A 27,828-nucleotide genomic window follows, 5' to 3' on the forward strand; every position below is an offset into this window, starting at 1 on the left:
GTACTTGGCAGCTCCATCATCAGTTTTTGAAAAAAAACAAATTGGAGAGCATGAATAAGAAATTGAAGGAGTAATCGAGGATGAACCTACAGAAATGGAACAGAGTGAAGAAGATCCTTCTACTAATGAAGGAATTACTAGTGAAGAAATTAGTGAAAAAATTGCTAGTGAAGAAGTTCCCGTCAATGAAGCGTATATCAATAAAGGAAGTGAAGAGCCCCCTCGCTCCGAAGCACTCGACCCTTTCATTGAGAACAATCCTGAGGTAAGTTCTTCTATTATCTCTTAATCTACTAATACTCCTGTAAGATATGTATTATCTATCGAACGTCTTCTTCTTTCCGATCGGGGCAGGTTGAGTTCTTGTGCTGTCAAGGGTACTGCTAGGACAATTTCAATAGTTGTGCTTGGAGAAACCCAAGTAAGGGGAGCTAGATACTTTTCTATGGGTTGTATGAACAATACATGTGCTGAGATCTGTAATATTCTGTTGTTTGATGAACAAATTTGTGTTTAGAGTGACCTTGTTTTGTATGAATCTGTATGAGTAATTGTGGAACTTAAAATTTCTGTTGTAGAATGCTACAGCTGACCGTTCGGTCTTATGCTGCTCTCAGTCTTATATCGTTCGGTTTGGTGCTGCTCTCGGTCAGTACCATTCGGTTTTAGTTACCCTATATCTGGGTAGCATTCGGCCTCATAGCGTTCGGCCAAAGGTCTCAGTACTCGGTCAAAGCTCCTACCGTTCGGCCAAGCTCTTAGAGCTCAGCCGAAGATCAAACCGTTCGGCCAAAGCTCTTAGTGTTCGGCCAAAGATCAAACCGTTTGGCCAAAGCTCTACATGCTCGGCCAAAACCCCTAGCGTTCGGTCTTGAACACGTTCGGTCAGGGTTTATTTGGTGGCGTTCGATCAGGGTTGATTTAGTAGCGTTCGGTTAGGTGTTGATTTGGTAGCGTTCGGTCAGGGTTTATTTTGTAGCGTTCGGTCAGGGTTGATTTAATAGCGTTCGGTTAGGTGTTGTTTTGGTACCGTTCGGTTAGGTGTTGATTTGGTAGCGTTCGGTCAGGGTTTATTTGGTAGCGTTCGGTCAGGGTTGATTTAATAGCGTTCGGTTAGGTGTTGATTTGGTAGCGTTTGGTCAGGGTTTATTTGGTAGCGTTCGGTCAGGTGGTGATTTGGTATCGTTTGATTATGGTTGATTTGGTACCATTCGGTCAGGGTTGATTTGGTACCGTTCGGGCAGGTGTTGATTTGGTAGCGTTCAGTCAGGTGTAATTTGGTAGCGTTCGGTCAGGGTTGATTTAGTAGCGTTCGGTTAGGTGTTGATTTGGTACCATTCGGTTAGGTGTTGATTTGGTACCGTTCGGTCAGGGTTTATTTGGTAGCGTTCGGCCAAAGCTCTCGATGCGAGGCCAAAGTCATACCGTTCGACCAAAGCCTTAAGTGCTCGACCAAAGCTCATAGTGTTTGGTTCCAGCCTCTTTTGCTCTTGTTTTGGGTTGAATTATGTGTGTGGGATGATTGCAACGCATAGTATGATTCGATAATGTGATTATATTACAATTATGTGAGTATGTGAAACATGTTTGGTGGTTAAAAATATGTGCTTGTACTAGTATGGTTGATGGACGTAATTCCATGGATTTCAAAGCGAGGTCACATGGTGGTGCCCTATAGTGTTGGACGTAATTCCATGATCTTTCAGGAGAACATTCATGGTGGTGCCCTAGTAATGTTTAGAATGAATTGCATGGTAGCTCAGTCTTGGGGGTTTTCCTGACGCTCCAATGGTCTTTCATTCTCAAGTAGAGAGGATTGATTCATGTGGTGAGGAGTAGCAGGAGGTCCTAGTCTTGGGTGCTTCCAGTATGACCCAAGGTGAATGATGACGAACTAACCTCGTGAGTGTGGTAGGGTAAAACCCATTGGCAATGGCTTTGCAAAGCAGTAGAGGCCACCACGAGTGCATAACTCGCCATAGCTCGGCAATCATTCTAGTCCGGATGAGTCAAGTTTAAGTGCAACAAGTCATGTGTGTGTAGTGTATTGTATTTGTCTTTATTTGCATGTTGTCTGTGACTGTTATAACATGATTTTATATCTAGCTCACCCTTGCTTGCTTGGTTGTTGTTGCTTGTGTATGTTTCCTTTTGCGATGATCATCCACTTGGGTGGGAGCAGAGAGCGAGGAGGACACTTTGGAAGCAACTCTTGATGGGGACGGCAGTGTTACAACTTAGATTTGCTAGCTTTTAATTCCATGAACTCATATTATTTGGAAGGACTTTAATGCATCTAAAGTTTTAAATTCTTTGTAATTTCCGGGGAGAAACTCTAATACTCTAGTTTTCAATTCCACACTATTCTAAGGATGACTGAAATCCTAATTACTCTTGACTGCTTTCCTATATTATGCATGATGATGACTTTATTATATATTGGGACGTCACAATATATGTACTCAAATTAACATGACTTACTCGTGGTGATAAAAAAAAATATTTTTAAAAAAATGCCTAAGTTTTGTAATATTAACTTTGAATTACACCATTTTTTTGTAAAAAGATCTAATATTCATCCCAACTAAAAATGATATTAATTCAATATTTTTATTATTTATTATATTGTTTTGTATTATCTTCTTTCTTTTTAGCAGAATTATTGTATAATTTGACTACTTTGAATATGTGAATTGAATTTAAATATAAAATGAGATATTTTAAAGTCTTAATTATTAAGAAATAGATTTTAAATATAATTTAGTTCTACAAAACCTTAAAATAAGATTTATACTTAATTATATATTATAAATTGATTTATAATTTGACAATAGTTTTGGGAAATATTTGTGTACACAGTAATGAAGAAATGGAAAGGAGAAAGAACTTGTGAGATTGAGAAAGAATGCAACAAGACAATGACCAATTAACAGCAGGTGTTTTGAGTGTGTTCAAGCAATACTAACCAAAAACGGCTTTGGTTTTATATAGAACCTTACATTTACTGCTTTATATTATTCATCAAAATGGTCCCACAAAATATATAAGTTTTAGGTGAACTAGGATTTCCCTCCCTATTTCTTTCTTCAATGATAAGATGGAAATTGGAGAAGAGTGAAACTAAGGCGGATAGTTAGGTTCAATAGAAATAGATTCAGACTTGTTAATTTTTATTTTATTTTGTTCTTTTTTTATAAAATTTTCAATTTTCAAATAAATGGATGTTGTGTTTTGTAATGATTTTTTTCTTTGTTTTTTTTCTATCCTTTTATGAGTTTGATTTATTTAAGAATTTTTGTAAATTTTTTAAAAATGTTCATTTTCGAATTCTCCACCATTGGTCACTTCTCATTGTCATAATCTTACAATCTTTTTCATTTTCTACCTTATAAAGTTTAGAAAAGGTGTCAAAAGCACCATCCTTATAGGTTAAGAATTTTACCCATGTCCATCTAGTGAAGTCGTTGACTACTACTAGTCCATAACATTTATCACTTACAAATGTGGTTTTTGTAAGACCAAATACTTCTATATGAGACAACTCAAAAGGTCTTTTAGTATAAATAACATTTTTACATTTAAAAGATTCTTTGACATGTTTGTCTTTCACGTAAGTATCACAAAAGACTGTGTTGAATGACACTTTAGGCAACCCTCTTACAATGTCATGGTATTGCAACTTTGAGATTAATCTCATGTTTGCATGTCCATATTTATGATGCCATATCATTGCCTCATCTTTTATAGACACTAGACATGAAACACTTTGAGCATGCAACTCATTTAGGTCTATCTTGTATAAGTTTCCTTGCATATCAACAGAAAATACTAGTAGACCTTTGTTGTCTATGACTCTACATTGGCCTTTTTCGGAAACAACATTATATTCACTGTCACATAATTGACTTATGTTAAACAAATTATGTTAGTGAATACATTATCAATAAAGGGGGAAATGTCTGTACATATCTTTCCAATGCCAATTATTTTGCCTTTTTGGTTTCCTTCGTAGATTACTATTCCTCCCTTCTTACTCCTTAGACTTTGGAACATACACATTTCTCCCGGTCATGTGTCATGAGCACCCATTGTTCAATTACCAGGACCAGGGTTTCTGTTTTACTGTTAAGCATATTTGCAAGAAAGATTATTTCGTATTTGGGTACCCATCTAGCATTTTATCCTTTCTTATTGGATTTGGACATCTTCTTATTTTCAGAAGTTGATGTATAACTAGTATTTTTATCATTGGGATTAACAAAATAAACGAAGTACCAAAAACACATTAGAAGGGGGAGGGGTTGAATAGTGTTAATGGAAAATTTTTCACAACCCTTCTGATATAGCATGCTACCGAGCTCTTGAAATTTTCCTTTAAATGATTAGAAGCTTGACTTAATAGAAAAAAACTCAAATATTTTCTAACACTTTACCACATCGTCATATTGTCATTATTACTGCTATCACCGCCGCTTTCATCATTACTGCTGCAGAGGAAGAAGACGAGAATGAATGTTCTAGACATAGAAAAGAAAAAAATGCAGAAAAAAAAATCATCTTGAAAAAGCTCTTTCCCAAATATATTTTAAAAATGACTTTCACAATATATTAGAAGTATTTAAAAAACCTCATTCCGAAAGATATTATATATTATTTTAAACTTTTTTGTTCAAAAATCTATTCTATAATACATGTATATGAAAAATTCTATTCTGAAATATTTATTTCGAAAACTATGTTCCTATAATTTCATTAGCAAATATAATTCTGGAAATTCCGTAACGTTTCTAGAACATAATTCTGGAAGACAATTTTTCAAACAGTAAAATGGTTATTTTGAAAATTTTATGGATTTGGAAAGAAATCTAGTGTACAATAAGTAAAACTCCGTTAGGTTTTTTGTTATTAGGAGTGTTTGGTCTCGAACAATCAAACACTTATATATGTTGTTACTCGTTTTTTCTGTTTATTAAATTGAATAAAGGAAGAAGAAATTATTTCTCAAGTCTTAATAATAAATGTAACTATGCACAAATGGACAATTTCAAAGAATTTTCCAATGCCTTATAAACATTTTACTATTTGTAATTTTATAACCAAAAGATATAAGAAAAAAGAACATTTCGAGAATTTATTTTCAATACACAACTTTTTAATTAGATTAGGTAGTGGGTTAAAAGTAACAATCTCAAATATACTTTATTTTGGATGAAAAATGATTAATTTTTAAAAAATTATTTATAAATTTAGAAAATAAAAGATTGTTAATTTACTGATATATTAACATAAATTTGATTAAATATAAGTTATTTATAATTGAGAGTGAATAATTGAACCTAATTAATAGATTTTTCTTGGAATTTCAAAAGAGTGATTAGAATTTACAATAACTATTTTTAAGTAAATAGAATGAAGAAAAGAATTGAATAAAAGGATAAGGGGAAATTAAGAAATCGTGGTGTACAGTAAGTAAGACCTAGGGATGGCAAAAAAATCCGCGCCCGCGGATATCCGCGGATAAAATCCGCGACGGATAGTTGGTACCCGCGGATATTTACTATCCGCGGGTTGCGGGTAGCGGGTTTTTTAATACCCGCTTATAAACGGGTCGGGTGCGGGTATTATACTATCCGTATCCACGGATATCCGCTACCCGCAAAAAATAAAAATAAAAATTTAATTTATATTTTATTAAGTTAAATTTAATTAAAATTAACATTAATTTATATTTTATAAAGTTAAATATAATTAAAATTAAATTTTAATTTATATTTAATTAAATATATATTATATTTTATATATTTTTTGTAATTTTATTTAAATTTTATTATAATATTTTATAAAAATATATTTTTTTAAATATTTATGGGATATCCACGGGTATCCACGGATATCCGCGGGTTTTAAAATATCCGCGGATATTTTTTAAGCGGATATCCGTGCGGGTAGCGGGTCGGGTAGCGGGTGGATTTTTTTTTGTCGGGTCGGGTTGCGGGTAGGCACTATCCGTGCCCGACCCGATCCGTTGCCATCCCTAGTAAGACCCCGTTAGGTTTTATGCTAATAGGAGTGTTTGGTCTCGAACAATCAAACACTTATATATGTTGTTACTGGTTTTTTCTGTTTATTAAATTGAATAAACGAAGAAGAAATTATTTCTCAAGTCTTAATTTTCTTTGTCCCTTGTGACTTTTTTTTATCTGTATTTTACAATTATAGCTCTTGAATTTGAAGAGTTTTAAATATTTCATTTCCCATGATGGCAGGAAAAACATTAAGTTCTTGTAATAACTAAAATGAAAATCCTCCTTGTGCAGTGGGTCTTCCACCACATGATCCAGTGTTAAATGTGTTTATGTAGCTAGCAACGACGAAAAACAAATTGGTAAAGAAGATTGCATTATAAAGTTCCTTAGTAGGTTGAATGATGAGTTTGATGTAATTAGAACTCAAATTTTGGCCCTTGTTCACTTGAATGAATTTGGGAGGATTTGAAGGTAAATCTTTTGTTATATATTTGAGTGGATTTTGGAGGTAAGTGAGAATGAATTTGGAAGTAAAATTTTTTGATCTGTCACATCAATCAAATTATACACTAATTCTCACAAACTTTACTTCCAAAATCCACTGAAATAAACAATAAAAAAATTAACTTTAAATCCTCTCAAATCCATTTAATTACTGAAACCCTTTCCTTAGTACTACAACATGAATTGAGGATTGAAAGTTTAATAATAAATGTAACTATGCACAAATATGGACAATTTCATAGAATTTTCTAATGCGTTATAAACATTTTACTATTTGTAATTTTATAACCAAAAGATATAAGAAAAAAGAACAATTCGAGAATTTATTTTCAATACACAACTTTTTAATTAGATTAGGTAGTGGGTTAAAAGTAACAATCTCAAATATACTTTATTTTGGATGAAAAATGAATAATTTTTAAAAAAATATTTATAAATTTAGAAAATAAAAGATTGTTAATTTACTGATATATTAACATAGATTTGATTAAATATAAGTTATTTATAATTGAGAGTGAATAATTGAATCTAATTAATAGATTTTTCTTGGAATTTCAAAAGAGTGATTAGAGTTTAGAATAACTATTTTTAAGTAAATAGAAGTGAAGAAAAGAATTGAATAAAAGGATAAGGGGAAATTAAAAGTGAAAAAAACATAAAATATTTTAAAAAAATTATTCAAGAGGTGGGAAACTGGTGTGTTTAAATACAAACTGTCCTCACACAGTGCCATCACGATTTCTCTTTGCTTGCATTCTAAGAAATAAAAAATGATGATGCAAGAAAGCCTGGGAGTGGAAGAATCGTTCGGAAAGGTTAACATTTCGCCGAGTCAAGTTGCATTCATAGTAGACCAGTATCTCTGCGCCAACAACTTATCGCATACGCGTGCCACCTTCCGCATGGAAGCATCCTCCCTCTTCGCCGGTTCCTCATTCAATCAGGTTTTCTTTTTCTCCTTTTAACAATGCACAACTCTTTTTCTCTTTCTCTCTTAACCAAATTCATTTAATTTTTCCTTTTTTGTTTTCTAGATATACAAGCCTTCGTTAAATTTAAAGCATATACTCGATGATTATATATTTTTGAAGAGAAAAAACTTAATCTTGAATCAAGAAAGGGTTGCGATCATGCAAGAAAAGTACAGAGTTGAGAAATTGGTGCAGGAAGTGCAAAATGTCGTCTATGCTTATCGTTCCTTTCAGAGGCTAATCCCAATAGATATTCCTGTTACGAATAAAACCCCTTCAGGTACATGAATTTAAACATTGGTGTTTTTTTTCATTCCTGAAATTACAGTCCTCGAAGTGTTATAGTTTTGATTTTATTTTTTTAGGTGTGTGTACTGGTACCACCTCCTTTGTTCAGAACACAAACACATACAACAAAATACACGGGCAGCAGTCTAACAAGAGAAAGAATAGTGAAGCAATACATGCGCCCACAATTGCAAAAAAACCTCGTGGTAGACCACCTGGGAAGAAAAATCAAGTTAAAGGTATAATGGTTTCTGTCTATGTTAAGCATACAATATCTTTTCAATTTAATTTTAACTCTTTTATTTCATGTTCTCTCTCAGGTCTAAACGTGCTCCCACCATTAGGGACTCAATCATTAATTGTGAATTCCACAGCTACAGGTTCACAAGTTCCCACCACCTCATCAATCATAGAGACACAACCTGGAACAGCAACCAATAAATCTGTTACAACATGTAATAAGGATGTTGTTACTCATTGTGAGGCTGTTGTGGTCTGTCCTGAAGAAGAAATAAGTAATCAACCCAGCCTTCACCCTTCTCCTATAAGTTCAGATTCTGACACAGAAGATAAGAGGGAATTAGACTGCAATGCCTCTCATGTATTTTTGGAAAATTCAATACCAAATGAGTTTTCCATCGCAGAAACAGAGAAGGAGCATTCACAGTTGGATCTATCACACGTTAAGTTTTCAGATTTAGATATGGAGTACTGGTCAAACTTCTCTTTCAAAGACATAGGCATCTTTGCTGAAGATTATTTTGATGGTCCAGCTTTAACTCAGGTTGATGCATGAAGGTTTTTTGTTTAGATTGATGTGATTCTATGCAATAACATCTGACACAAAAGGGGACATGCAGTTCTAGTTTATTAGCTTTTGGTTATTAGATAAAGCCAAAATGATTTATCTTTCAGTGATTTTAGCTTACTTCTTTCTTGTAGGAATATATTGTATTCATCTGGAAAACATGTAAAGAAAATTTCTCCTAATGAATAAAGTTTTCAAATTCTTTTTAACAGTGATGGATCTGTCCTTGGCTTTGATTGCTCTGATGAATTTTTTTTATTATATACATTTTAACTTACGAATTTGAACTAGCATAAAAGAGAAACATTTTTTTAATAAAATGTTGGAAGAGATCTTAAAAAAAGAAAAGAAAACAATTGTTTAATGTGTGTTGTAACTTGTAAGCTTTGGTTTACTAGTTTGATACAAGGTAACCTGTATGTGAATTTTGTCAGTGATCACTATTATAATTATTATTGCAAAATTTAATTTGGATTAAATTGAATTTTTCAACAATGGGTTAGTTTCAACTTGACTTTGGGAAATTTGACTATAAAGATTTTCACCAAGGACTAGTTAGATAGGAAAGGTGATACAAAGATTTTGGGCTTTTGTTTCCATTGTCTTTCTCGATTGGGAGGAAATTGAGATATAAGATAGAAGGTCAATTGAAAAGAATCTCCTTAAAGAAGTAATATATAATTTTCTGCTTTTGCTTTCTCTTTTACTTTTCCAATTATCATTTTCTTAATTCTTGGTTTGTTTTGTTTTCATTTGTGGAAGGGGCTTTGAATTGCTCTACATCAACGTGCTTCTTATCAAGGAGTAGGGCCTTAAAAAATGGTTAAGAAACCAATCTCATTTAAAAGTGATGGGTTGTAATGACTGCAAATCTTTTTACTACACTGTCATATCATATGTTACCATTGTGATGGAATGGAATATATGGCATTTTTTATTTTGGCTATGAAATTCCGCCGAAGTTTTGCGGTTCTACTCTCAAACAAATCCAAGAATAATAGTAAAAATAGAAAGGAGAAACATGTTGGGCCTAGTGTTGAAAGCCTATTTAGCATGTTCTTTTGTAACCCTTACTTACTTTTTTCTATTTATTTACATGTTTATTACATAGACTTTTAAGAGTAATTCTGATAATGTGATTATTATTAGTACCCTTATAAAATAATTAAAATGAATAATTCATCTTGATAATTACTATTAGATGTAATTAAGTAAATTGTATATTTTTATTAAAACTAAAGCATTTTAAATGAAGATTTATTTAAAAAGATTATCCATCATCTTAATATTTATTTTTATTTTTATTTTCTAAAATCTTGAAAGCATATAAAAGAATGAATATTACTGGTTGTGATTAGGGAAAGAAAAAACAATTTGCGTCCGCGAATATCTAGGAATAAAATCCATTATGGATAGTTACTATTGTGGATAAAATCCATGACGGATAGTTACTATACACAGATATTTATTATCTGCAGGTAACGAATAACGAGTATTTTAATACCTGTTTCTAAACGGGTTGGGTGTCAGTATTATACTATCCGACTCGCAGATATCTATTATTTGCAAAAAAATAATAATAATAATTTAATTTATTTTTTTTAAAATTAAATTTTCTTTTTATTACTCTTAAAAAGGGGAAAGCTTTTAATAAAAAAAATTACCTAATCCTAATTAAAAATCCCAATTTCCCAATTGTTGGTTTCTCTAAAAAACTTTATTCGGAGTTTTTTTTCCTAATCTCTTCTCTTTTATATTTCTCGCGAGCAAACCCAAAAGCTTCAAGCTTCTTCTCTATCTCTGTTCTCGCACAGACAACTCAGTTTGGGGAAAAACATTTATGTCTCTTGATATGAAAGCTTATAAAGAGTAATTCGAGTGTTTGGAAGCAATGGTTGAATCAATGAGTAAGCCCTCTGGATCCTGTACTCTATCCATGAAAGCTAAGATTTATCTCAATATTGTTGGTCATGTGTCTCAAGGTATTTGAATTCTTGATTCAGGAGCAACTGATCATATGCCACCTTTTCATGTGTCCTTCAACTCATATGGTAAAACAAATTGAGAACAACTTACTACAGTTGCGAATGGTCAGGGTATACCTATATGCGACTTTGTGAGTATAATTTTGGACTCATCTATTGTATTAAAGGATGTTTTACATGTTCCACAATTAGCTAATAGTTTTATCTTTAAGAGAAAAGTCACACATGATTTAAATTGTTCAATAACATTTTTTTCAACTTATTGTCTTTTTCAAGACCTTGCTACGGGAGAGACGATTTTACCTATAAAAGGCTTGGGAATCCTTCATTCAATCTTATCAAATCCTTATTTTTTCATTTGTTTAACAAGAAGTCTGTTGAGTCTTTTATTTGTAAGTTGTCAAAACACCATCGTGCATCTTATCCTATTAGTAATAAAAAGAGTATTTCTCCATTTGATTTAATTCATTATGATGTTTGAGGACCTATCGTAGAATATATTTTTGGAGCCAAATGATTTGTTACCTTTATTGACGATTGTACTAGTGTCATGTGGACATACCTTATGAAACACAAATTAGAAGTTTTCCAAATCCTTGTTAATTTTTTCCGTATTGTCCAAAATCAATTTGGAAAAAATATTAAAAGAATTAGGTCTCATGGTGGTAGTGAATATTTGAATAATGAATTTCTCAATTATTTGTCTCATAATGGTATTGTTCATGAACTAACATGTGTAAACACTCTTAAACAAAAACAGGGTTACAAAAACGAAAAGAATTGTAATCTTCTTGAAGTAACTAGAGTTCTTCTTTTTCAGATGTTTGTTCCAAAAAATTACTAGGGAGAAGGTGTGTTAACTGTCACATGTCTCAGTTGTTGGCATGAGTCATTATAATCTCATAAAATTAGGAACATTTATTGTAATTGCTTTCAAATCACGTATATCAAGGGATAAACTTATGTTTAGTTAGGAGCATCGTGAATAGGCTAGAAAAGCGCCTAAAATTCCTCTTCCCTATATCTATTTATACTCTGTAAACGACTCAATAAAAGATTAAGGTGAATAAAATACCTTCAGTTTTAATACATGGTATCAAGAGCATAATCTTGGGATGCAAACAACTCTAAATAGATGGGTGATTCATCCGAAATGGGAGATTCTTCAGCGAATGGCGATTCCACGGTGCAGCCATCAAATGCTTCTGCTGCCGAGTCCATTTGTGAAAATCTTACGGCCAAAATGACGGAGGCTTTCTCGAAAGCGCAACCCACATCACAATCGTCAATCTCTGATTCTTCAATAGTACCGATCAACATCAAGTTGGATGGTTCCAACTATGCCCTACGGTCCTAGGTGGCTGAGATGTACATCTCAAGCAAAGCCAAACTGGGATATATTGATGGATCTTTTCCTCCGTCATCGAAAACTGATTCCGCATTCCGTAAATGGCAAACTGAGAACGCGATAGTGAAAGGATGGTTGATCAACTTAATGCATCTTTCACTGGTGGGGAATTTTATCCGCTTTCCAATCGCTAAAGAGGTATGGGACGCCATTGGTACGACATACTTTGATGGATATGATACGTTACAGGTTTATGACCTTCGACGGAAGGTAACCCGGATGCGGCAGAAGGGGGGATTGATTGAAACATATTCTAATGATCTACAAGGGTTGTGGCGTGAGATAGAGTTTTGACGTCTTAATCCCATGGAATGCAGGGAAAGATATACAAAAATACAATGATTTGCTATAGGAGGAAAGAATTTATATCTTTCTCGATGGATTGGACGACCGACTTGATAAGATTCGAAGTGACATACTCCAACTGAAGCCATTTCACACGATCGAGCAGACTTATCCATATGTTCTAAGAGAGGACACTCGTCAGACCGTGATGACATCTGGGGTAGAGAATATAAAAAGTGGTGCGGTTATGGCCACTAAAGGCTCAAAAATTGGTCAACAACCAACACTAGTGGCTGGGAAACACAACTCCGTCTTGAAGTCAAAAGGCCCATTCGATGGAGGAAAGTGCACACATTGTGGAAACACTAGACATACTCGTGAAACTTGTTTCAAGTTACATGGGTATCGAGAATGGTGGCATGAGTTGCAAGCTAAGAAGAAAAAAGAAACCACTTCACTAGAGGAGGCACTGGTAAAGTTGCGATAGTCACTGCCGAGTCTTGATTGTCGCTTGTTCCTATGACCAGCTCCTCCGTCTCAATGGAACCAGGTAACTGCGGTCAAGGTTTTTGTAGTTCTAAGTCTCAACATGCAAATGCATGAATTATTGACTCTAGGGCAACATACCATATGACTTTTGATCCCACAAACTTCTCTCATTCAACCCCACCACGTAGGACTTGCATTGCAAATGCAAATGGAGTTACATATCCGGTCACAAGTGCTGGAACTGTGACATTATCACCCTCACTCTCCTTATCTCACACTCTTCTTGTTCCTACACTATCTAATAAATTAATGTCTGTAAGTAGAATAACTGAAGAACTCAATTGTGTGCTATTGATGTACTCTACTTTTTTCCTTCTTCAGAATGTTCTCGGCAAGAAGCTTATTGGACGTGGTACTAAGAGGGAGGGAGGGGGGCTATACTACCTTGATGATTTTAACAAAGGAGAAGCATATCATGTGCACCACCGGGTCAGTGGCAAAGAACGGGAAATATGGTTTGGGCATCGTTAGTTGGGACATCCATCATTCGATTATTTGAGAAACTTATTTCCAGATTGATTTTTAAATTTGAAAAATGTTGAGTTTACATGTAATACTTGTATTCTGGCTAAAAGCCATAGAACCTCCTATCATATGAGTTTGAATAAAAGCAGTGTTCCTTTTGCTCTAATACACTCTGATGTGTGGGGACCTTCCCCTAGGACTATTGTATCTGGTCACCGTTGGTTTGTAATATTTGTCGATGATTGCACACGAATGACATGGGTTTATTTGATGAAGACTAAAGATGAAGTGTTTCAAATTTTACAGAATTTTCATGTCATGATCCTACCACCGATAGAACCTATATCACTATGGATGTGACTTTCCTAGAATCTGAACCTTTCTTTTCTCCTATAGTACACAATTATGCTCTCCAGGGGGAGTCCATGAATAAAGAGCGAAATTGGTACTTGGCAGCTCCATCATCAGTTTTTGAAAAAAAACAAATTGGAGAGCATGAATAAGAAATTGAAGGAGTAATCGAGGATGAACCTACAGAAATGGAACAGAGTGAAGAAGATCCTTCTACTAATGAAGGAATTACTAGTGAAGAAATTAGTGAAAAAATTGCTAGTGAAGAAGTTCCCGTCAATGAAGCGTATATCAATAAAGGAAGTGAAGAGCCCCCTCGCTCCGAAGCACTCGACCCTTTCATTGAGAACAATCCTGAGGTAAGTTCTTCTATTATCTCTTAATCTACTAATACTCCTGTAAGATATGTATTATCTATCGAACGTCTTCTTCTTTCCGATCGGGGCAGGTTGAGTTCTTGTGCTGTCAAGGGTACTGCTAGGACAATTTCAATAGTTGTGCTTGGAGAAACCCAAGTAAGGGGAGCTAGATACTTTTCTATGGGTTGTATGAACAATACATGTGCTGAGATCTGTAATATTCTGTTGTTTGATGAACAAATTTGTGTTTAGAGTGACCTTGTTTTGTATGAATCTGTATGAGTAATTGTGGAACTTAAAATTTCTGTTGTAGAATGCTACAGCTGACCGTTCGGTCTTATGCTGCTCTCAGTCTTATATCGTTCGGTTTGGTGCTGCTCTCGGTCAGTACCATTCGGTTTTAGTTACCCTATATCTGGGTAGCATTCGGCCTCATAGCGTTCGGCCAAAGGTCTCAGTACTCGGTCAAAGCTCCTACCGTTCGGCCAAGCTCTTAGAGCTCAGCCGAAGATCAAACCGTTCGGCCAAAGCTCTTAGTGTTCGGCCAAAGATCAAACCGTTTGGCCAAAGCTCTACATGCTCGGCCAAAACCCCTAGCGTTCGGTCTTGAACACGTTCGGTCAGGGTTTATTTGGTGGCGTTCGATCAGGGTTGATTTAGTAGCGTTCGGTTAGGTGTTGATTTGGTAGCGTTCGGTCAGGGTTTATTTTGTAGCGTTCGGTCAGGGTTGATTTAATAGCGTTCGGTTAGGTGTTGTTTTGGTACCGTTCGGTTAGGTGTTGATTTGGTAGCGTTCGGTCAGGGTTTATTTGGTAGCGTTCGGTCAGGGTTGATTTAATAGCGTTCGGTTAGGTGTTGATTTGGTAGCGTTTGGTCAGGGTTTATTTGGTAGCGTTCGGTCAGGTGGTGATTTGGTATCGTTTGATTATGGTTGATTTGGTACCATTCGGTCAGGGTTGATTTGGTACCGTTCGGGCAGGTGTTGATTTGGTAGCGTTCAGTCAGGTGTAATTTGGTAGCGTTCGGTCAGGGTTGATTTAGTAGCGTTCGGTTAGGTGTTGATTTGGTACCATTCGGTTAGGTGTTGATTTGGTACCGTTCGGTCAGGGTTTATTTGGTAGCGTTCGGCCAAAGCTCTCGATGCGAGGCCAAAGTCATACCGTTCGACCAAAGCCTTAAGTGCTCGACCAAAGCTCATAGTGTTTGGTTCCAGCCTCTTTTGCTCTTGTTTTGGGTTGAATTATGTGTGTGGGATGATTGCAACGCATAGTATGATTCGATAATGTGATTATATTACAATTATGTGAGTATGTGAAACATGTTTGGTGGTTAAAAATATGTGCTTGTACTAGTATGGTTGATGGACGTAATTCCATGGATTTCAAAGCGAGGTCACATGGTGGTGCCCTATAGTGTTGGACGTAATTCCATGATCTTTCAGGAGAACATTCATGGTGGTGCCCTAGTAATGTTTAGAATGAATTGCATGGTAGCTCAGTCTTGGGGGTTTTCCTGACGCTCCAATGGTCTTTCATTCTCAAGTAGAGAGGATTGATTCATGTGGTGAGGAGTAGCAGGAGGTCCTAGTCTTGGGTGCTTCCAGTATGACCCAAGGTGAATGATGACGAACTAACCTCGTGAGTGTGGTAGGGTAAAACCCATTGGCAATGGCTTTGCAAAGCAGTAGAGGCCACCACGAGTGCATAACTCGCCATAGCTCGGCAATCATTCTAGTCCGGATGAGTCAAGTTTAAGTGCAACAAGTCATGTGTGTGTAGTGTATTGTATTTGTCTTTATTTGCATGTTGTCTGTGACTGTTATAACATGATTTTATATCTAGCTCACCCTTGCTTGCTTGGTTGTTGTTGCTTGTGTATGTTTCCTTTTGCGATGATCATCCACTTGGGTGGGAGCAGAGAGCGAGGAGGACACTTTGGAAGCAACTCTTGATGGGGACGGCAGTGTTACAACTTAGATTTGCTAGCTTTTAATTCCATGAACTCATATTATTTGGAAGGACTTTAATGCATCTAAAGTTTTAAATTCTTTGTAATTTCCGGGGAGAAACTCTAATACTCTAGTTTTCAATTCCACACTATTCTAAGGATGACTGAAATCCTAATTACTCTTGACTGCTTTCCTATATTATGCATGATGATGACTTTATTATATATTGGGACGTCACAATATATGTACTCAAATTAACATGACTTACTCGTGGTGATAAAAAAAAATATTTTTAAAAAAATGCCTAAGTTTTGTAATATTAACTTTGAATTACACCATTTTTTTGTAAAAAGATCTAATATTCATCCCAACTAAAAATGATATTAATTCAATATTTTTATTATTTATTATATTGTTTTGTATTATCTTCTTTCTTTTTAGCAGAATTATTGTATAATTTGACTACTTTGAATATGTGAATTGAATTTAAATATAAAATGAGATATTTTAAAGTCTTAATTATTAAGAAATAGATTTTAAATATAATTTAGTTCTACAAAACCTTAAAATAAGATTTATACTTAATTATATATTATAAATTGATTTATAATTTGACAATAGTTTTGGGAAATATTTGTGTACACAGTAATGAAGAAATGGAAAGGAGAAAGAACTTGTGAGATTGAGAAAGAATGCAACAAGACAATGACCAATTAACAGCAGGTGTTTTGAGTGTGTTCAAGCCAATACTAACCAAAAACGGCTTTGGTTTTATATAGAACCTTACATTTACTGCTTTATATTATTCATCAAAATGGTCCCACAAAATATATAAGTTTTAGGTGAACTAGGATTTCCCTCCCTATTTCTTTCTTCAATGATAAGATGGAAATTGGAGAAGAGTGAAACTAAGGCGGATAGTTAGGTTCAATAGAAATAGATTCAGACTTGTTAATTTTTATTTTATTTTGTTCTTTTTTTATAAAATTTTCAATTTTCAAATAAATGGATGTTGTGTTTTGTAATGATTTTTTTCTTTGTTTTTTTTCTATCCTTTTATGAGTTTGATTTATTTAAGAATTTTTGTAAATTTTTTAAAAATGTTCATTTTCGAATTCTCCACCATTGGTCACTTCTCATTGTCATAATCTTACAATCTTTTTCATTTTCTACCTTATAAAGTTTAGAAAAGGTGTCAAAAGCACCATCCTTATAGGTTAAGAATTTTACCCATGTCCATCTAGTGAAGTCGTTGACTACTACTAGTCCATAACATTTATCACTTACAAATGTGGTTTTTGTAAGACCAAATACTTCTATATGAGACAACTCAAAAGGTCTTTTAGTATAAATAACATTTTTACATTTAAAAGATTCTTTGACATGTTTGTCTTTCACGTAAGTATCACAAAAGACTGTGTTGAATGACACTTTAGGCAACCCTCTTACAATGTCATGGTATTGCAACTTTGAGATTAATCTCATGTTTGCATGTCCATATTTATGATGCCATATCATTGCCTCATCTTTTATAGACACTAGACATGAAACACTTTGAGCATGCAACTCATTTAGGTCTATCTTGTATAAGTTTCCTTGCATATCAACAGAAAATACTAGTAGACCTTTGTTGTCTATGACTCTACATTGGCCTTTTTCGGAAACAACATTATATTCACTGTCACATAATTGACTTATGTTAAACAAATTATGTTAGTGAATACATTATCAATAAAGGGGGAAATGTCTGTACATATCTTTCCAATGCCAATTATTTTGCCTTTTTGGTTTCCTTCGTAGATTACTATTCCTCCCTTCTTACTCCTTAGACTTTGGAACATACACATTTCTCCCGGTCATGTGTCATGAGCACCCATTGTTCAATTACCAGGACCAGGGTTTCTGTTTTACTGTTAAGCATATTTGCAAGAAAGATTATTTCGTATTTGGGTACCCATCTAGCATTTTATCCTTTCTTATTGGATTTGGACATCTTCTTATTTTCAGAAGTTGATGTATAACTAGTATTTTTATCATTGGGATTAACAAAATAAACGAAGTACCAAAAACACATTAGAAGGGGGAGGGGTTGAATAGTGTTAATGGAAAATTTTTCACAACCCTTCTGATATAGCATGCTACCGAGCTCTTGAAATTTTCCTTTAAATGATTAGAAGCTTGACTTAATAGAAAAAAACTCAAATATTTTCTAACACTTTACCACATCGTCATATTGTCATTATTACTGCTATCACCGCCGCTTTCATCATTACTGCTGCAGAGGAAGAAGACGAGAATGAATGTTCTAGACATAGAAAAGAAAAAAATGCAGAAAAAAAAATCATCTTGAAAAAGCTCTTTCCCAAATATATTTTAAAAATGACTTTCACAATATATTAGAAGTATTTAAAAAACCTCATTCCGAAAGATATTATATATTATTTTAAACTTTTTTGTTCAAAAATCTATTCTATAATACATGTATATGAAAAATTCTATTCTGAAATATTTATTTCGAAAACTATGTTCCTATAATTTCATTAGCAAATATAATTCTGGAAATTCCGTAACGTTTCTAGAACATAATTCTGGAAGACAATTTTTCAAACAGTAAAATGGTTATTTTGAAAATTTTATGGATTTGGAAAGAAATCTAGTGTACAATAAGTAAAACTCCGTTAGGTTTTTTGTTATTAGGAGTGTTTGGTCTCGAACAATCAAACACTTATATATGTTGTTACTCGTTTTTTCTGTTTATTAAATTGAATAAAGGAAGAAGAAATTATTTCTCAAGTCTTAATAATAAATGTAACTATGCACAAATGGACAATTTCAAAGAATTTTCCAATGCCTTATAAACATTTTACTATTTGTAATTTTATAACCAAAAGATATAAGAAAAAAGAACATTTCGAGAATTTATTTTCAATACACAACTTTTTAATTAGATTAGGTAGTGGGTTAAAAGTAACAATCTCAAATATACTTTATTTTGGATGAAAAATGATTAATTTTTAAAAAATTATTTATAAATTTAGAAAATAAAAGATTGTTAATTTACTGATATATTAACATAAATTTGATTAAATATAAGTTATTTATAATTGAGAGTGAATAATTGAACCTAATTAATAGATTTTTCTTGGAATTTCAAAAGAGTGATTAGAATTTACAATAACTATTTTTAAGTAAATAGAATGAAGAAAAGAATTGAATAAAAGGATAAGGGGAAATTAAGAAATCGTGGTGTACAGTAAGTAAGACCTAGGGATGGCAAAAAAATCCGCGCCCGCGGATATCCGCGGATAAAATCCGCGACGGATAGTTGGTACCCGCGGATATTTACTATCCGCGGGTTGCGGGTAGCGGGTTTTTTAATACCCGCTTATAAACGGGTCGGGTGCGGGTATTATACTATCCGTATCCACGGATATCCGCTACCCGCAAAAAATAAAAATAAAAATTTAATTTATATTTTATTAAGTTAAATTTAATTAAAATTAACATTAATTTATATTTTATAAAGTTAAATATAATTAAAATTAAATTTTAATTTATATTTAATTAAATATATATTATATTTTATATATTTTTTGTAATTTTATTTAAATTTTATTATAATATTTTATAAAAATATATTTTTTTAAATATTTATGGGATATCCACGGGTATCCACGGATATCCGCGGGTTTTAAAATATCCGCGGATATTTTTTAAGCGGATATCCGTGCGAGTAAGACCCCGTTAGGTTTTATGCTAATAGGAGTGTTTGGTCTCGAACAATCAAACACTTATATATGTTGTTACTGGTTTTTTCTGTTTATTAAATTGAATAAACGAAGAAGAAATTATTTCTCAAGTCTTAATTTTCTTTGTCCCTTGTGACTTTTTTTTATCTGTATTTTACAATTATAGCTCTTGAATTTGAAGAGTTTTAAATATTTCATTTCCCATGATGGCAGGAAAAAGATTAAGTTCTTGTAATAACTAAAATGAAAATCCTCCTTGTGCAGTGGGTCTTCCACCACATGATCCAGTGTTAAATGTGTTTATGTAGCTAGCAACGACGAAAAACAAATTGGTAAAGAAGATTGCATTATAAAGTTCCTTAGTAGGTTGAATGATGAGTTTGATGTAATTAGAACTCAAATTTTGGCCCTTGTTCACTTGAATGAATTTGGGAGGATTTGAAGGTAAATCTTTTGTTATATATTTGAGTGGATTTTGGAGGTAAGTGAGAATGAATTTGGAAGTAAAATTTTTTGATCTGTCACATCAATCAAATTATACACTAATTCTCACAAACTTTACTTCCAAAATCCACTGAAATAAACAATAAAAAAATTAACTTTAAATCCTCTCAAATCCATTTAATTACTGAAACCCTTTCCTTAGTACTACAACATGAATTGAGGATTGAAAGTTTAATAATAAATGTAACTATGCGGACAATTTCATAGAATTTTCTAATGCGTTATAAACATTTTACTATTTGTAATTTTATAACCAAAAGATATAAGAAAAAAGAACATTTCGAGAATTTATTTTCAATACACAACTTTTTAATTAGATTAGGTAGTGGGTTAAAAGTAACAATCTCAAATATACTTTATTTTGGATGAAAAATGAATAATTTTTAAAAAAATATTTATAAATTTAGAAAATAAAAGATTGTTAATTTACTGATATATTAACATAGATTTGATTAAATATAAGTTATTTATAATTGAGAGTGAATAATTGAATCTAATTAATAGATTTTTCTTGGAATTTCAAAAGAGTGATTAGAGTTTAGAATAACTATTTTTAAGTAAATAGAAGTGAAGAAAAGAATTGAATAAAAGGATAAGGGGAAATTAAAAGTGAAAAAAACATAAAATATTTTAAAAAAATTATTCAAAGGTGGGAAACTGGTGTGTTTAAATACAAACTGTCCTCACACAGTGCCATCACGATTTCTCTTTGCTTGCATTCTAAGAAATAAAAAATGATGATGCAAGAAAGCCTGGGAGTGGAAGAATCGTTCGGAAAGGTTAACATTTCGCCGAGTCAAGTTGCATTCATAGTAGACCAGTATCTCTGCGCCAACAACTTATCGCATACGCGTGCCACCTTCCGCATGGAAGCATCCTCCCTCTTCGCCGGTTCCTCATTCAATCAGGTTTTCTTTTTCTCCTTTTAACAATGCACAACTCTTTTTCTCTTTCTCTCTTAACCAAATTCATTTAATTTTTCCTTTTTTGTTTTCTAGATATACAAGCCTTCGTTAAATTTAAAGCATATACTCGATGATTATATATTTTTGAAGAGAAAAAACTTAATCTTGAATCAAGAAAGGGTTGCGATCATGCAAGAAAAGTACAGAGTTGAGAAATTGGTGCAGGAAGTGCAAAATGTCGTCTATGCTTATCGTTCCTTTCAGAGGCTAATCCCAATAGATATTCCTGTTACGAATAAAACCCCTTCAGGTACATGAATTTAAACATTGGTGTTTTTTTTCATTCCTGAAATTACAGTCCTCGAAGTGTTATAGTTTTGATTTTATTTTTTTAGGTGTGTGTACTGGTACCACCTCCTTTGTTCAGAACACAAACACATACAACAAAATACACGGGCAGCAGTCTAACAAGAGAAAGAATAGTGAAGCAATACATGCGCCCACAATTGCAAAAAAACCTCGTGGTAGACCACCTGGGAAGAAAAATCAAGTTAAAGGTATAATGGTTTCTGTCTATGTTAAGCATACAATATCTTTTCAATTTAATTTTAACTCTTTTATTTCATGTTCTCTCTCAGGTCTAAACGTGCTCCCACCATTAGGGACTCAATCATTAATTGTGAATTCCACAGCTACAGGTTCACAAGTTCCCACCACCTCATCAATCATAGAGACACAACCTGGAACAGCAACCAATAAATCTGTTACAACATGTAATAAGGATGTTGTTACTCATTGTGAGGCTGTTGTGGTCTGTCCTGAAGAAGAAATAAGTAATCAACCCAGCCTTCACCCTTCTCCTATAAGTTCAGATTCTGACACAGAAGATAAGAGGGAATTAGACTGCAATGCCTCTCATGTATTTTTGGAAAATTCAATACCAAATGAGTTTTCCATCGCAGAAACAGAGAAGGAGCATTCACAGTTGGATCTATCACACGTTAAGTTTTCAGATTTAGATATGGAGTACTGGTCAAACTTCTCTTTCAAAGACATAGGCATCTTTGCTGAAGATTATTTTGATGGTCCAGCTTTAACTCAGGTTGATGCATGAAGGTTTTTTGTTTAGATTGATGTGATTCTATGCAATAACATCTGACACAAAAGGGGACATGCAGTTCTAGTTTATTAGCTTTTGGTTATTAGATAAAGCCAAAATGATTTATCTTTCAGTGATTTTAGCTTACTTCTTTCTTGTAGGAATATATTGTATTCATCTGGAAAACATGTAAAGAAAATTTCTCCTAATGAATAAAGTTTTCAAATTCTTTTTAACAGTGATGGATCTGTCCTTGGCTTTGATTGCTCTGATGAATTTTTTTTATTATATACATTTTAACTTACGAATTTGAACTAGCATAAAAGAGAAACATTTTTTTAATAAAATGTTGGAAGAGATCTTAAAAAAAGAAAAGAAAACAATTGTTTAATGTGTGTTGTAACTTGTAAGCTTTGGTTTACTAGTTTGATACAAGGTAACCTGTATGTGAATTTTGTCACTGATCACTATTATAATTATTATTGCAAAATTTAATTTGGATTAAATTGAATTTTTCAACAATGGGTTAGTTTCAACTTGACTTTGGGAAATTTGACTATAAAGATTTTCACCAAGGACTAGTTAGATAGGAAAGGTGATACAAAGATTTTGGGCTTTTGTTTCCATTGTCTTTCTCGATTGGGAGGAAATTGAGATATAAGATAGAAGGTCAATTGAAAAGAATCTCCTTAAAGAAGTAATATATAATTTTCTGCTTTTGCTTTCTCTTTTACTTTTCCAATTATCATTTTCTTAATTCTTGGTTTGTTTTGTTTTCATTTGTGGAAGGGGCTTTGAATTGCTCTACATCAACGTGCTTCTTATCAAGGAGTAGGGCCTTAAAAAATGGTTAAGAAACCAATCTCATTTAAAAGTGATGGGTTGTAATGACTGCAAATCTTTTTACTACACTGTCATATCATATGTTACCATTGTGATGGAATGGAATATATGGCATTTTTTATTTTGGCTATGAAATTCCGCCGAAGTTTTGCGGTTCTACTCTCAAACAAATCCAAGAATAATAGTGAAAATAGAAAGGAGAAACATGTTGGGCCTAGTGTTGAAAGCCTATTTAGCATGTTCTTTTGTAACCCTTACTTACTTTTTTCTATTTATTTACATGTTTATTACATAGACTTTTAAGAGTAATTCTGATAATGTGATTATTATTAGTACCCTTATAAAATAATTAAAATGAATAATTCATCTTGATAATTACTATTAGATGTAATTAAGTAAATTGTATATTTTTATTAAAACTAAAGCATTTTAAATGAAGATTTATTTAAAAAGATTATCCATCATCTTAATATTTATTTTTATTTTTATTTTCTAAAATCTTGAAAGCATATAAAAGAATGAATATTACTGGTTGTGATTAGGGAAAGAAAAAACAATTTGCGTCCGCGAATATCTAGGAATAAAATCCATTATGGATAGTTACTATTGTGGATAAAATCCATGACGGATAGTTACTATACACAGATATTTATTATCTGCAGGTAACGAATAACGAGTATTTTAATACCTGTTTCTAAACGGGTTGGGTGTCAGTATTATACTATCCGACTCGCAGATATCTATTATTTGCAAAAACTAATAATAATAATTTAATTTATTTTTTTTAAAATTAAATTTTCTTTTTATTACTCTTAAAAAGGGGAAAGCTTTTAATAAAAAAAATTACCTAATCCTAATTAAAAATCCCAATTTCCCAATTGTTGGTTTCTCTAAAAAACTTTATTCGGAGTTTTTTTTCCTAATCTCTTCTCTTTTATATTTCTCGCGAGCAAACCCAAAAGCTTCAAGCTTCTTCTCTATCTCTGTTCTCGCACAGACAACTCAGTTTGGGGAAAAACATTTATGTCTCTTGATATGAAAGCTTATAAAGAGTAATTCGAGTGTTTGGAAGCAATGGTTGAATCAATGAGTAAGCCCTCTGGATCCTGTACTCTATCCATGAAAGCTAAGATTTATCTCAATATTGTTGGTCATGTGTCTCAAGGTATTTGAATTCTTGATTCAGGAGCAACTGATCATATGCCACCTTTTCATGTGTCCTTCAACTCATATGGTAAAACAAATTGAGAACAACTTACTACAGTTGCGAATGGTCAGGGTATACCTATATGCGACTTTGTGAGTATAATTTTGGACTCATCTATTGTATTAAAGGATGTTTTACATGTTCCACAATTAGCTAATAGTTTTATCTTTAAGAGAAAAGTCACACATGATTTAAATTGTTCAATAACATTTTTTTCAACTTATTGTCTTTTTCAAGACCTTGCTACGGGAGAGACGATTTTACCTATAAAAGGCTTGGGAATCCTTCATTCAATCTTATCAAATCCTTATTTTTTCATTTGTTTAACAAGAAGTCTGTTGAGTCTTTTATTTGTAAGTTGTCAAAACACCATCGTGCATCTTATCCTATTAGTAATAAAAAGAGTATTTCTCCATTTGATTTAATTCATTATGATGTTTGAGGACCTATCGTAGAATATATTTTTGGAGCCAAATGATTTGTTACCTTTATTGACGATTGTACTAGTGTCATGTGGACATACCTTATGAAACACAAATTAGAAGTTTTCCAAATCCTTGTTAATTTTTTCCGTATTGTCCAAAATCAATTTGGAAAAAAATATTAAAAGAATTAGGTCTCATGGTGGTAGTGAATATTTGAATAATGAATTTCTCAATTATTTGTCTCATAATGGTATTGTTCATGAACTAACATGTGTAAACACTCTTAAACAAAAACAGGGTTACAAAAACGAAAAGAATTGTAATCTTCTTGAAGTAACTAGAGTTCTTCTTTTTCAGATGTTTGTTCCAAAAAATTACTAGGGAGAAGGTGTGTTAACTGTCACATGTCTCAGTTGTTGGCATGAGTCATTATAATCTCATAAAATTAGGAACATTTATTGTAATTGCTTTCAAATCACGTATATCAAGGGATAAACTTATGTTTAGTTAGGAGCATCGTGAATAGGCTAGAAAAGCGCCTAAAATTCCTCTTCCCTATATCTATTTATACTCTGTAAACGACTCAATAAAAGATTAAGGTGAATAAAATACCTTCAGTTTTAATACATGGTATCAAGAGCATAATCTTGGGATGCAAACAACTCTAAATAGATGGGTGATTCATCCGAAATGGGAGATTCTTCAGCGAATGGCGATTCCACGGTGCAGCCATCAAATGCTTCTGCTGCCGAGTCCATTTGTGAAAATCTTACGGCCAAAATGACGGAGGCTTTCTCGAAAGCGCAACCCACATCACAATCGTCAATCTCTGATTCTTCAATAGTACCGATCAACATCAAGTTGGATGGTTCCAACTATGCCCTACGGTCCTAGGTGGCTGAGATGTACATCTCAAGCAAAGCCAAACTGGGATATATTGATGGATCTTTTCCTCCGTCATCGAAAACTGATTCCGCATTCCGTAAATGGCAAACTGAGAACGCGATAGTGAAAGGATGGTTGATCAACTTAATGCATCTTTCACTGGTGGGGAATTTTATCCGCTTTCCAATCGCTAAAGAGGTATGGGACGCCATTGGTACGACATACTTTGATGGATATGATACGTTACAGGTTTATGACCTTCGACGGAAGGTAACCCGGATGCGGCAGAAGGGGGGATTGATTGAAACATATTCTAATGATCTACAAGGGTTGTGGCGTGAGATAGAGTTTTGACGTCTTAATCCCATGGAATGCAGGAAAGATATACAAAAATACAATGATTTGCTATAGGAGGAAAGAATTTATATCTTTCTCGATGGATTGGACGACCGACTTGATAAGATTCGAAGTGACATACTCCAACTGAAGCCATTTCACACGATCGAGCAGACTTATCCATATGTTCTAAGAGAGGACACTCGTCAGACCGTGATGACATCTGGGGTAGAGAATATAAAAAGTGGTGCGGTTATGGCCACTAAAGGCTCAAAAATTGGTCAACAACCAACACTAGTGGCTGGGAAACACAACTCCGTCTTGAAGTCAAAAGGCCCATTCGATGGAGGAAAGTGCACACATTGTGGAAACACTAGACATACTCGTGAAACTTGTTTCAAGTTACATGGGTATCGAGAATGGTGGCATGAGTTGCAAGCTAAGAAGAAAAAAGAAACCACTTCACTAGAGGAGGCACTGGTAAAGTTGCGATAGTCACTGCCGAGTCTTGATTGTCGCTTGTTCCTATGACCAGCTCCTCCGTCTCAATGGAACCAGGTAACTGCGGTCAAGGTTTTTGTAGTTCTAAGTCTCAACATGCAAATGCATGAATTATTGACTCTAGGGCAACATACCATATGACTTTTGATCCCACAAACTTCTCTCATTCAACCCCACCACGTAGGACTTGCATTGCAAATGCAAATGGAGTTACATATCCGGTCACAAGTGCTGGAACTGTGACATTATCACCCTCACTCTCCTTATCTCACACTCTTCTTGTTCCTACACTATCTAATAAATTAATGTCTGTAAGTAGAATAACTGAAGAACTCAATTGTGTGCTATTGATGTACTCTACTTTTTTCCTTCTTCAGAATGTTCTCGGCAAGAAGCTTATTGGACGTGGTACTAAGAGGGAGGGAGGGGGGGCTATACTACCTTGATGATTTTAACAAAGGAGAAGCATATCATGTGCACCACCGGGTCAGTGGCAAAGAACGGGAAATATGGTTTGGGCATCGTTAGTTGGGACATCCATCATTCGATTATTTGAGAAACTTATTTCCAGATTGATTTTTAAATTTGAAAAATGTTGAGTTTACATGTAATACTTGTATTCTGGCTAAAAGCCATAGAACCTCCTATCATATGAGTTTGAATAAAAGCAGTGTTCCTTTTGCTCTAATACACTCTGATGTGTGGGGACCTTCCCCTAGGACTATTGTATCTGGTCACCGTTGGTTTGTAATATTTGTCGATGATTGCACACGAATGACATGGGTTTATTTGATGAAGACTAAAGATGAAGTGTTTCAAATTTTACAGAATTTTCATGTCATGATCCTACCACCGATAGAACCTATATCACTATGGATGTGACTTTCCTAGAATCTGAACCTTTCTTTTCTCCTATAGTACACAATTATGCTCTCCAGGGGGAGTCCATGAATAAAGAGCGAAATTGGTACTTGGCAGCTCCATCATCAGTTTTTGAAAAAAAACAAATTGGAGAGCATGAATAAGAAATTGAAGGAGTAATCGAGGATGAACCTACAGAAATGGAACAGAGTGAAGAAGATCCTTCTACTAATGAAGGAATTACTAGTGAAGAAATTAGTGAAAAAATTGCTAGTGAAGAAGTTCCCGTCAATGAAGCGTATATCAATAAAGGAAGTGAAGAGCCCCCTCGCTCCGAAGCACTCGACCCTTTCATTGAGAACAATCCTGAGGTAAGTTCTTCTATTATCTCTTAATCTACTAATACTCCTGTAAGATATGTATTATCTATCGAACGTCTTCTTCTTTCCGATCGGGGCAGGTTGAGTTCTTGTGCTGTCAAGGGTACTGCTAGGACAATTTCAATAGTTGTGCTTGGAGAAACCCAAGTAAGGGGAGCTAGATACTTTTCTATGGGTTGTATGAAC

General features: G+C 33.8%; 3 protein-coding genes across 3 annotated transcripts; all 3 read left to right on the top strand.

Annotated features, from left to right (window-relative positions):
- Positions 1–7,223: 7,223 nt before the first annotated feature.
- LOC148202040 (uncharacterized) lies at positions 7,224–8,585 on the top strand. The gene is made up of 4 exons (XM_088108541.1): positions 7,224–7,474; positions 7,565–7,781; positions 7,867–8,028; positions 8,110–8,585. Exons 1-4 carry the CDS (start codon positions 7,301–7,303, stop codon positions 8,583–8,585), a joined length of 1,029 nt encoding a protein of 342 aa, XP_087964667.1. The 5' UTR covers positions 7,224–7,300.
- Positions 8,586–20,858: 12,273 nt separating this feature from the next.
- On the top strand, positions 20,859–22,219 carry LOC148202041 (uncharacterized). Its single transcript, XM_088108542.1, has 4 exons — positions 20,859–21,108; positions 21,199–21,415; positions 21,501–21,662; positions 21,744–22,219. The coding sequence occupies exons 1-4, from the start codon at positions 20,935–20,937 to the stop codon at positions 22,217–22,219; spliced, it is 1,029 nt and encodes a 342-aa protein (XP_087964668.1). The 5' UTR covers positions 20,859–20,934.
- A 3,363-nt stretch (positions 22,220–25,582) lies between these two features.
- On the top strand, positions 25,583–26,847 carry LOC148202042 (uncharacterized). The gene is made up of 3 exons (XM_088109510.1): positions 25,583–25,834; positions 25,976–26,380; positions 26,779–26,847. Exons 1-3 carry the CDS (start codon positions 25,583–25,585, stop codon positions 26,845–26,847), a joined length of 726 nt encoding a protein of 241 aa, XP_087965636.1.
- Positions 26,848–27,828: the final 981 nt, after the last annotated feature.

This window comes from Vigna umbellata, chromosome 3, assembly GCF_029865625.1.
Source record: "Vigna umbellata cultivar VRB3 chromosome 3, Vumbellata_1.0, whole genome shotgun sequence".
NCBI classification, from domain to species: Eukaryota; Viridiplantae; Streptophyta; class Magnoliopsida; order Fabales; family Fabaceae; genus Vigna; species Vigna umbellata.

Bases quoted from the DNA above. Each gene is read 5' to 3' on its own strand.
- LOC148202041 (XM_088108542.1), top strand. From the start codon at position 20,935: ATGATGATGCAAGAAAGCCTGGGAGTGGAAGAATCGTTCGGAAAGGTT. The intron at 21,109-21,198 runs GTTTTCTTTTTC...TTTGTTTTCTAG, and splicing joins CCGGTTCCTCATTCAATCAG to ATATACAAGCCTTCGTTAAA. The intron at 21,663-21,743 runs GTATAATGGTTT...GTTCTCTCTCAG, and splicing joins GAAGAAAAATCAAGTTAAAG to GTCTAAACGTGCTCCCACCA.
- LOC148202042 (XM_088109510.1), top strand. From the start codon at position 25,583: ATGTACATCTCAAGCAAAGCCAAACTGGGATATATTGATGGATCTTTT. The intron at 25,835-25,975 runs GTAACCCGGATG...GATTTGCTATAG, and splicing joins TTTATGACCTTCGACGGAAG to GAGGAAAGAATTTATATCTT. The intron at 26,381-26,778 runs GTAAAGTTGCGA...TTCCTTCTTCAG, and splicing joins CTTCACTAGAGGAGGCACTG to AATGTTCTCGGCAAGAAGCT.
- LOC148202040 (XM_088108541.1), top strand. From the start codon at position 7,301: ATGATGATGCAAGAAAGCCTGGGAGTGGAAGAATCGTTCGGAAAGGTT. The intron at 7,782-7,866 runs GTACATGAATTT...TTATTTTTTTAG, and splicing joins TACGAATAAAACCCCTTCAG to GTGTGTGTACTGGTACCACC. The intron at 8,029-8,109 runs GTATAATGGTTT...GTTCTCTCTCAG, and splicing joins GAAGAAAAATCAAGTTAAAG to GTCTAAACGTGCTCCCACCA.